At 39.6% G+C, this 11,512-nt stretch overlaps 1 protein-coding gene across 2 annotated transcripts; it reads right to left on the bottom strand.

The window, feature by feature from the left end:
* Positions 1-1,635: 1,635 nt before the first annotated feature.
* LOC143511612 (uncharacterized) lies at positions 1,636-9,321 on the bottom strand. 2 transcript variants are annotated; one of them, XM_077001197.1, is made up of 6 exons: positions 9,159-9,321; positions 8,307-8,612; positions 8,062-8,170; positions 3,017-3,053; positions 2,100-2,144; positions 1,636-1,943 (listed from the first exon to the last, which is right to left on the bottom strand). In XM_077001197.1, exons 1-6 carry the CDS (start codon positions 9,277-9,279, stop codon positions 1,920-1,922), a joined length of 642 nt encoding a protein of 213 aa, XP_076857312.1. In that variant the 5' UTR covers positions 9,280-9,321; the 3' UTR covers positions 1,636-1,919. The 2 variants fall into 2 exon arrangements, 1 of the variants encoding a protein (XP_076857312.1); XR_013130191.1 differs by lacking the exons at positions 1,636-1,943; positions 2,100-2,144 and adding an exon at positions 2,180-2,905.
* Between the last annotated feature and the right edge of the window lie 2,191 nt (positions 9,322-11,512).

The following is an 11,512-nucleotide window of genomic DNA, read 5'->3' on the forward strand; positions in this document are numbered from 1 at the left end:
AAGTCCTGTTTTAAAACTATTTATAGATGAACAAGCCCGCATTTAATCAGGGAGTCCATTCCACAGCATTGGACCTGCGACACAGAATGCTCTTTTCCCAGTGGAACTTAACTTAAAGGGCGGAACCACAAGCAAGTGTACACATCGGGGAGTATGGCTGGAGTAACCTACTTAAGTAGGAAGGAGCAAGGTCATGCAGGGATTTAAAAACCAACACGAGTAGTTTGTACTGGATGTGATACTGCACTGGAAGCCAATGAAGGTGACACAGAACTGGAGTAGTATGCTCCCAAGATCTTTTATGGGTAAGCACCCTCGCAGCTGAATTCTGCACATACTGCAGCTTGCTCAAGGCCTGCGCAGGGAGGCCATACAACAGCATTGGAGTAATCAAGTCGGCATGTGACAAACGCATGAATCAAGGTCTCAGCAGCAGCAAAAGAAAGGAAAGGGCGAATCCTAACAATACTCCTGAGGTGGAAGAAGGCTGCCCTACATTTTGATGTGTGACTCAAAAGATAACGTAGAGTCAAACGTGACTCAGAGATTCCTTACCTCAGTAGAGGTAGAAACAACAAAACCCGTAATACTAACAGTAGTGTCACCAAATCTCCTAACTGTAGCAGTAGAAGCAAATATGATGGCCTCAGTCTTTCTATTGTTTAAACTCAGAAAGTTCTCCATCATCCATGCCTTAACATCCGTTAAGCAGCTCAACAAGGCAAGAGGAGGCAAGCTATGGGCAGTTTTGGTGTAGGTATAAATCTGCACATCATCATCATAGCAGTGAAACTGCAGCCCATGCTGCCTAATGATGTCCCCAAGAGGAAGCAGGTACAAATTGAAAAGCAGAGGTCCAAGGACTGAGCCCTGGGGGACTCCATGTAACACAGAACAAATATCGGATTTAAAACATCCAATAGAAACAAACTGCTGGCTGTCAGAGAGATAAGAAGTGAACCATGCTAACGCAGTCCCAGTTATGCCAATCATATTTAAAAGCCGAGATAGCAATAGGCTATGGCACACTGTGTCAAATGCTGCAGTTAGATCCAGTAAAATAAGCAAACTAAGCAGTCCCTGGTCAGCTGCCATCAACAAATCATTCACCACCCTGACGAGCAGTTTCAGTACTGTGATTTTCTGACTGAAATACCTCAAACAGATTACATGATTCAATATGTTCCTTTAACTGTGCAGCTACTGTTCGCTCCAGCAGTTTAGTGAGAAATGGGAGATTCAAAATGGGCCTATAGTTATCGAAATTCTCGGGATCTAAAACACTCACCGGGGAATACAACTGAAAAGGGACTCAACCATTTCCTGATTCCTAATACTTCTTTAGAATCATATGTACCAAAGGTAACAAATTAGGACACTGTGATAGTGTTTCCATTAACTTTCCTTAACTTTTTCCGATCCCTTTTGCTCACAGTACCTGCGGAAACTTTCTTCTTCTTCCCCAATCTATATTTGCGGAGATTATATCAGCAGTGAAGCCATAAACAACCTTCTGGTTGAACCGAGTACTGCACCATGAAGTAATGAAAATCAATGAAAACAACAGAAAACTCAGTGTGTTCATCTTAGGCGGGTCAAACTAATATTTATTATTATATGCATTTATTTAGTACAGTACAGTACATGGAAACAACAGAATTACAGTAAAATGATGTTTAACAGTGGCAATACAACATCATTTACCAAATTGTCATACCAAATCACCAGATACACATCCAGCAAACTAGTTATTTTAAGCAGTTACATTTTTGTGGTAGGCCTACTGCAAAATCCAAGTAACTTCAACATGATTAACTCATAACTCAAAACATTCTGATTTGAAGTTGTGGAAATTTAGAGAGTTCAGTGACCTACTTGCATCTTGAGAAACCAAACCTCAACATGGCAGTGCTGTAACTTCATATTTCGGCATTTGTATAGACCTAAGACAAGAATGCAGAAGAGTGGAAAACGTGTTGCCTGCATCATAAGGTTTAGTGTGGTGAGGTTAAGCCAACGACTGACACCAGGCATGAGAGTGAGCTGGGATGGTGGAAGTAGTATGAGTGGGGTCGTGTTGGTTTGGGTAAGAAACTTACGCAGATAGTTTGTACATCAGGATGAACATTGTGAAGGGATCTCTCCTAGTTGCACATGCATAAGAAAGGTGAGAAAATGAACTCATTTGGAAGGGAATATTGCATGGTTATGCACAGAAAACTGTCACATCATTAGTGTATTCTGTGACTTATGGTTTTTGAAACACAGTAATCATTTGACATCATTCATGAGTGCTTCTTAAAATATGTCACTTAATTTGTCCAAAAATTTGTCCACATAAAAGACTTCACACCAATATGTATTCACAAATATTTCTAAATTAAATTAAATCTAAAACACAAATTAAATCTAAAACAATCAAAGTCAAATCTAAATTTTACAAAGCAGCACTATTTTTTGTCTTGTTCTAATGATAATCCATTATCTTTACTGCTTTATCTCACTAGTCTGGGTCATGGGGTGGGGCTGGAGTCAATCTTAGCATCATCAGGGAAAAGCAGGGGATGTCATGGACAGGTTGATCTGTCCAAAAGATCCCTTGCTTGGATCACCACTTTATCGTGGTGGAGGGGTTTGTGTGCTTGCATGATCCTGGGAGCTATGAGAAAAGCCCCTAATAGGGTCTCCTATCACAAATTGGTCCTATGTGATGGACCAAATAAGTTATACCCCTACAGAAATACACATATGGCCTGGTTGGCTTGGCTGAGAAGAGGCTCAGATTAGAGCCGCTGCTCCTCCACATAGAGAGAAACCAGATGAGGTGGTTTGGGCATGTGGTCCAGATGCCTCCTGAACACCTTCTTGGTGAGGTGTTACATACATGTCCAACAGGGAGGAAACCCTGGAGAAGGGTTATAACTCTCAGGTTATATCTCTCAGCTCTCCTGAGAATGTCTTGATATATTTATATATATCAATGTCTTGAGAATATTTATAGAAAGAAGGAACTTACCATGTTTCTCTCTGACCCAAAGCTCGCTTTGCTTTCCCTGTAACAAAATTCACAACGTTTAATTCAATATTCTTTTCAGATTGCAAAACATCCATTGAGATCACAACGAGAATATCAGTGAAAATAAATATTATAGGGAAATGAAATGGTAGGGAAGAGGGGAAGAGGTGCATGCCCTATATTTCCTGGCAATAGGAAAAGTCATAGGAACCAATCAAAGACTTGGTGTCCAAAGGACCCTCATAGTAAGAAGCCACGTGGATCAATTGCATGCAAGAGTTTGACCCCTTTTTTTCTCCTCCCTGCCATTTCAGTGACCTCTGACCTTAGTGTCCTCATTATTTTCTAATATTTTCTCACTTTGTTTTTAACCCATTTGTTTCTTACAGTGTGAACAGATGTGTTAGCTCTTCATTCATATAATTACTGTGCAGTATAGTTACCAGTAGAGGTGGAAAGAGTACTGAAAATTGTAATTGAGTAAAAGGATCATTACTTTGCCTAAATTTTATTAAAGTAAAATTACCCATCTCAAAATTTGAGTACAAAATTACTTCATTTAAAATGTAATTTGAGTAAAGGTTACTTAGTTACTTTCAGTTATTTAATGCAAAAAAGGATGAGTCATGAATCAAATTCAGCCCAAGTTGTTTTAATCGATTTCAAAGCGTATTTAGGTGCACATCCACACTTGCAAAAGATCAGCTGGGCTCAGGAACATACTTCCTCACAGCACAAGGACAATCACAATGTCACGGTACGGCGGCCCCCTACTGGTCGCCCCCGTCTACAGCAGCAGCTTGTCCTGTGGGTGCGGTGTTGTGTTCGTCCCTCAAGTGGGCGGAGCCCGCAATCCGTCTCACTTGAGGGTCGTTTGTTCGTCTATATATGTCTTGTCTTTGTACCAGTTGACCGCTGGTTATTATATCCTTAATTCGGATCAGTTCACGGGTTTTGGTTTGCGCACTTTACATATTAAACCATCCTATTTCCCTGAGACTTGGCGTGATCGTTTCTATTTATTTTCGCTCACCCTACCCGTCACACACAACCTGTACCAGGTTGCAAACAATTTTCAGTCCTATTGTCCAATGGACAACATTATGATTAGAATAAAGAAATTTAAATTACAAATTATTAAAAAAACAAAATGCACACAAAATTAAATGCCCACAAGATACCACAAATCAAACTAAAATGCAACAGGATTCCACAATTTAAAAGTAAGTGCTCACAGGATCCAACTATTCAAAATACAGTGCCCACAGGATCCCACTATTCACAATAAAATGTCCACAGGATCCCACAGATCCTGATAGATAGATTATTTAAAGATAGAACAATCTAATCCTTTTGGAAAAAAGTGCACCTGATTACGACCTGATTATGAGACAATGGAAAGGGCACACGCAAGGCAAGGCCACGCATGTAAAGTTGGGTGTACCAACAAGTGCACACCGCGTCAAAACCAAGAGAGTAGTAGACACAAGTGCCGACAAAACGCAAAGAGCAAAATATGTGCGTGCGTCCACACACACAAGCAGCAAAACCAATCACACGAGACGTGGAATAAACTCAACGCATAGAAAATAAACTCAACCGCAAACACACAGGAGAAAAATGCAACAGAAAAGACGTGGAGAAAACTCAACGCGAGAAAACGAAACTTAGGACGCCAGGGGAAGTAACTGACAGCAGGCAGACGCCGCGACGAAACAAAAACCCTTCCCAAAATAAAACAAAGAATGGATAGGAAGAGATAAAGCAGGGGGAAACGTGAGGTAGGCAAGTAAGCAGCACAGGAGATAGTTACTCGAATAAGTAGTAGAAAAGCAAGAGAGATGAGAGAGAACATAAGGTGACGAGACACCTAAACACAAGAAACGCAACCAGAGATCACAAAGAAGGGGTTGAGGACGTGAAGGCGAGCCAAAAAGATTCAGCAGTGATCCATTTCACTAAGCTTCCTTAAGGAGCCATAGAGACAGCTAAAACAGATCACTGCTGATTGTGCCTGGAGAGTACATTTACATTTATGGCATTTGGCAGACGCCCTTATCCAGTGCGAGTTACATTTTTATCTCATTTTTATACAAGTGAGCAATTGAGGGTTAAGGGCCTTGCTCAGGGGCACCTCAGTCATGACCTCAGGTCTGGGGATCGAACCCATGACCCTCGGGTCACAAGACCAGTTCCCTAACCACCAGGCCATGACTGCCCCTAGAGAGTCTAGGACTGACTCGGGTGCCTCTAGTGTTGTTAGGAGGAGCGGCAGCTGAGCAAGAATTAAATGTAATGCGTTACTTTCCACCCCTGGTTACCAGGGAATTTTAGCTGTGTAGATTGCGGGTGATTATTTATGTAGATGAGGACTAACCTGAATAGAAGATTCTCAGGGCCTGAATTTGAATTATTTCGGTATGTAAGTGAGTATTAGTGGGGTTCATGGTAACTGTGACACAGTCTCAATCTTTAAGTCTAGGTTGAAAATTTACTTATTTAGTTTAGCATTTGGTAATTAATATACCCTCTTAGATAAAGGTACAGATCCAGGGGTTCATAGGCAAAGGGATTTATGGTAAACTGGGGCGCTGGTGCTTTCATCCTGTCACTGCATGTGATCACTCAAGTTTGCTGACAGTGTAGAGGTTAGATGCCAATGTCTTTGGATGTCCCCAAGCCTGTGTTACCAACTGGTTCTGCCCTTTTAGCTAGGCTGTAATAATTTAATGCTGGAGTTGCTGGCCCTTCTCACCACCCCAAATTAGAACTATTTGTCATTCCCATCACTTCTTTGTTTATGTATCTCTAATTATTGTTGTTATGGTGACCGACATCAGCCAGAGGAGGATGGGCTCCCCCCTGATTTCCTCTAAAGGTTTCTTCCTCATGCTCTTAGGGAGTTTTTCCTTGCCACTGCCACCCTTGGCTTGCTCACTGGGATCTTGGACTCGGATATTACACTCGTGTTCAACAATGTGATTTAAAGGCAGTGCTCTTGCTCGTTCTTATATGTTTGTCTTTGTTAGTCATCTCACTTGTCCTTTGTTTCATTGCACCTGTTGCGTGTTACTGTAGTTGTATTTAAGTGTATGTCTCATCCATGTTCTTTGTCAGTCATCTCACTTGTGACACGTGTGTTGTTGTTTTGTTTGTCTACTAGTGCTAAATGCCACTTGATAAACTAATAAAAAGGTAAATTTGTACTCTGCTCACATCCTGTTCTCACTTTGCTCACGTTACACCATGTTTCCTTGAAGGCAATATAACATGACTAAATCTGACTAATTAACTTTCCACTGCCCTCTCTGCATAGGGTGGTGAAGACTGCTGAGAAGATCACATGAGCTCCACTGCCCTCTCTGTAGATCTACCACCACAGAGACCCTCAGGCCAGAGGTACAGAAGTGTGAAATGTAAAACCAAAAAAAAAAAAGAGAGAAGAGATTACTCATGTGAACTCTTCCTTCTCCACTACCACCAGACTCACTGGCCTACCACAGAAATAAAGTATGTCACTGTAGCACATATTTGTTGTAGGGGAGACCTGGTATGGTTGTAAAATGGGGAGAGTTGTAACACCATCAGTTCCACCGATCATGGATAAAATAGGAGTCATATGATCATTCCAGTATTTACCTAATTCCTCCCTGATATGGTGAATATCAAGGCTGTAAACAGGCACATGCAGATTCCATCGTGAAAAAAACTGATTTTGAGGTGAGAAAGTAAATTTCTGAATCAAGACTATATTTTGTTTAGTACTTATACTATTGCAGATAAAACCATTTGAATTATATTACATTAAACTGTAGTTTCTCAGGTAAATTGTGATGCATTTTTCCCCTGTGAATTTCAAATCACCTTGCTAATACAGCTAGTTAAACAATGGCTGACAGGGGTGGGGTGAGTTGTAACACAGCTTTAAAACGTGTTACAACCATCACCTTACATACAACTAAGAAAACTTTCTTGATTTTTAATCATTTTAAAGAAAGACTGACAGAGGTGTGCCTGCAAATATTTTTTAAAAGAAGCATCTGATGAGGTGACAAATAAGGGCAAGTCAGTCAGATCAGTTGCAAAGGTACATGGTATCTGCCATGTACCACACACACACACACACACACACACACACATACACACACACAAACACACACACACTCACAAGCAGCCAAACCAATCACACGAGATGCGGAATAAACTCAACGCATAGAAAAAAAACTCGACCGCAAACACACAGGAGAAAAATACAACAGAAAGGTTGGTAGGTTGTAACAAGGGAACACCATGTATTTGACATCAACTCACGACGGCTGTGATATTTCAATTGAAGTTTCAATTGGTGCCATTTGTAGTAAACAAATGGGTGTACTTTGTATAAAATTTTGAGAAGTCTAGCTAAAAAATTCAGTGAGTTACAGGTGCTGAAGCAAAAAGTGTTACAACCATACCTGGTCTCCCCTATATATTGTTGTAAACACAACAGCTTCTTTAAGAACACACCCTGCAATTACAATTTTATTCTAATTTTCTGTCTCAGATTTTTGGCAAGGAGCAAAGAAAGAATTTCATTGTACACGAAAACCTTTCTTTAATGTGCAAGCTACAATAAACTCTTAATCTTAAAAAATAGGAGAGACCTATGAACAATAATATAGGCTACAATGAATAAAGTCTTTATCCCCAAGAATGCAAGACACCATTCTCAGTAACACCTATCCCTGCCCTCTCAGATCTCCTAACCCTGAGATGGCTGCATTGCCTCCAGCATTTCCTGCAAAGGTTTAATACAGACTACAAAATACAAATACAGATGTTTGTGTTGACTGTGTTACACAGGAGTGATCCAAAACCACTTTTTTTAATATTCAAAAATTTCCTAAGAAGGCAGAAAGATAATAAATAAAATTTATATGCTAACATTTCAGAAAAATATCCTAAAAGATAGCTTATATGAGTAGTTCTGAAATGTTATGTTTTATAGACCAGTGTGGTTTCTGAACTATATGAAAGTTATTGTGTCTCTTGTAGTGATGACTCACCTGTGAATCCACACAGTACAGAAGATAATGAGACACACTACAAGTCCTGTAACTAAGGGCACTGTGTAGAGTAGCATGTCTTTCAGTGGAAGTGGTTTGCTCTCCATCACTGGCAACACAATCAGGTGGCAAAACAAATAGTTAACATTTGTTTACTATTATTTGCAAAATAAACAGGAAGTGTTATTAAATGTTACAATTTTGAAAAATGTATTTTAAAATCACTGGTCATAATGTGGAATTACCTTCTATGATCAATATCCATCGTTGCCTTAATGGGAAACACTCATAATGTCCTGCGTCTGAAAGCTGTACATTAGATATCTGTAGTTTGTGTGGATTTTGGGGGTCAACGTGCATCCTGCTTGAAGAGTAGTTCATCACAGTTTTGTTCATATGTGGGCTATAGTTATAAAGTAGACTGCCGTTTTTACGCCAGCTATGATCTTCTGTCTTATCCCAACTTTCATTGCAGGGCAAAACAACATTTTCTCCCTGAGTTGCAGTAATGATGATGGGTAAACTTGATTTTCCAAGTGAGATGATATAATCTGCAGGAGAAACAGAAAAGTCATTTTGTGACTATTTGTTTGGCACTCAAACCCAAGACGTGAGCACCCCCCCCCCACACACACACACACATATATGCTCACCCCTCTCTCTCAAATACCTTCTCTAATTCTCAATACCCAGTTTATTAGCCTTACAACACACCTCTCCTTTATTCACTGGTTCATAAACCCACAGGTACACTCATGTGTGCTCACACCACTAATGTGGTGAATTACATGTGCCAGATGAAATGTGCTAGATATTATAATGGGTATAATCTACAAAACACCTATTTAATATTTTTAAGTGAGGAGAATGTGTGTATACCAGCATGAGTGTGAAACCATAGGACATTAAATTAAACAAACAATTTTACTCTGGTGTCCAAGACCTGCCCTATGTGATAGCTAGATTCATAAATGCAATGCATGAAATTAACCCAAACACAAAATTAAAAATTGTAATTATAATTATTTTTTCAAAAATATATCATATGATAATTCAATAATATTGCATACATTTCAGGTACCCAAATACTGAAATACCTCCATAAGCTGGGAGAAAGAAGACAATGCAGCAGCCCAGATGCAAAATCCCAGTTTGAAAAACCACCATTTCAGTGTTTTCCACCATATGATCAAATAAGTGTGTGTTTCTGACACACATTCAGCGCTGTGTGAGATGCTGCTGGTGTGTGCGGATACTGAGGATGGGAGGAAGTGGGTTTATGAAAGCAAAACGTGTCTGACAGCAAACAGCAACACCTCCATGGCAGCAAAGCCATGAGACTGACCATGTAGTTTTGAACATTAAGAAGCAATGAGTAAACATCAAAACTAAATTTAACAGCTTGAATTATCTTTTCACTTAAGCACTTTCTAAGGACAATTTTTAAATGTTGTCCTAGTGATAATGACAATAAAGACCTAAACGTTTCATTCAATGTTTCATTCTTTCACATATTCTAATAATATATAATACACACAGATTACTGCCTGCATCTGAGAATTCTACCTCTGATGTCAGCTTCACTGCCTTCCCTGGTCTTAGGCACATCCTATCTGAAAGGTAATATTTCGGTGTTTTATATTGAAGTGACCCACTGTACCTAAAAACACAATATTGGTCTTTAATATGACCAATGACATCATCAGTCAGAGATGAAAATGATAAAAAGGAGACACAGTAGAGCTCCGTGTGGACCACTTGAAGTAGAGAGAGTTAATGGGTGGGGGGAGGGAGAGTGACTAACGCCAAAAATGATCAGAGAGCTCAGAGTGTTGTGACAACTTGTTCTGTGAGTGGAAATAATTGGTGTGTTGCATCCGCTGCTGTTGTAGTGGGTGGATGTGAGTGACTAACATCCTTCACCTTCACCTCACAGAGAAGACTGACACCTTCCTACATTATAACATATGCTTTCATGACAGGACATTTGCTACATTCACAACTTTCCAAGGCAATTGTCTTCCTGGTTTCTCTGTCAGTGGAAATTAGGATACATAAAAGTCTTGAGTAAGCAAAGTATATTCGTTGTTCATATATATTGATTATGACGAGAAATAGTGCAACATCAGGAAAAAGCAGCACCATGAGAAAAATGTTCTATTCTTGTATTTAACACAATAAAACAAAACAGTTTCTGGATGTTTATGATGATACAATATATGACACGCAACAGTTAATCTATTTTATACTTACCCTTAATCTAAAGAATATATATATTGTAATTCACACTATTCACATGAGAGAGCATACTACACTAAACTAAATTTTTCATAATGAAAAGTATAGTCTATGTTCATCTCTACATCTGCCCCATGGGTGTATGCAGCAGGAGTTTAGTGAATTCCACTAGGGGGCGACAGATCACAAAACTGCTTATAGACGAAACCATTTGCATTTCTTAAAAGAACTTTCACATCTTCTGTTTCTTCCCAAAACGTGCTTATTATTATCAGCTGACAAAAGTGTGTTTGTGTGGGTACATAATTTGGTTGTATTTGTATTGTCATGTAAAATTTAGACTCAAAATCTAAATATTTGATATTATGTAATTAGAAAATCTGATCAATTAAAAAATAAATACATGTGCAGAGTTGCTGCTATGTTTCCAAGGTAAAAAAAAACCTTTCCAATATTACCAACATTACCTAGGATGTATTCTGTGATCAGAAGCAAATCACTTTGTAAGTCGCTCTGGATAAGAGCGTCTGCTAAATGCCGTAAATGTAAATGTAAATGTAAATGACATAGAGTGTAAGTTGCAGTAGACCTTCAGTAGAGGGTGGTGGTGGTGGTAGTTTTGGTTTGTTCTATTACTTGAGTCTTTGGTCTTTTAGTCGTACTTTTCTCTATGTCTCCTAATTAGAACATCTCCTAGTTACTGTTTTTCCTTCAGCCACACCCATTTCTTCACAGGTTTGTAAAATCAAGCACATGCAATCTCCACAGATGAACACTGACACTAGAATGGGTCACATTGAAGAGTTCGGTGAGTTTGATCATGGATCAAGTACAGGAAGCCACCTTCACTGTCAGTTTAGGAGATTTCTGTTCCGCTAGATCTGTCCCCTGTCAGCTTTAAGCGCTATCAATGTGAAATGGAAGTGTGTGGGAGAAACAGCAGCTTAGCCACGAACCGTGCAAACTCACAGAGCAGGGGACTGAGTGCAGAGTGTGTAAAAGTTGTCGATTCTCTGTTGCATCACACACAAGAGGACAAGGACTGTGCTTTGGGAGCTTTGTGAAATAGGTTTCCATGGGTGAGCAGCTGCACACGAACCTAAGATCTTTACATGTAATGCTACGCACCTGCCAGGCTGGTGTAATGCGGTGGACTCAGGGGCTGTGGACACATGTTCTCATGAATCATGATGAATCTGGATGAATCTGGCAG

This window comes from Brachyhypopomus gauderio, chromosome 4 (genome assembly GCF_052324685.1).
Source record: "Brachyhypopomus gauderio isolate BG-103 chromosome 4, BGAUD_0.2, whole genome shotgun sequence".
NCBI lineage: Eukaryota > Metazoa > Chordata > Actinopteri > Gymnotiformes > Hypopomidae > Brachyhypopomus > Brachyhypopomus gauderio.

Coding starts and splice junctions, on each gene's coding strand:
- LOC143511612 (XM_077001197.1), bottom strand. CDS start 9,279: ATGTGTGTCAGAAACACACACTTATTTGATCATATGGTGGAAAACACT. Junction 8,171..8,306: donor ATGGATATTGATCATAGAAG/GTAATTCCACAT, acceptor TTGTGTTGCCAG/TGATGGAGAGCAAACCACTT. Junction 3,054..8,061: donor TGTACTGTGTGGATTCACAG/GTGAGTCATCAC, acceptor ATTTTGTTACAG/GGAAAGCAAAGCGAGCTTTG.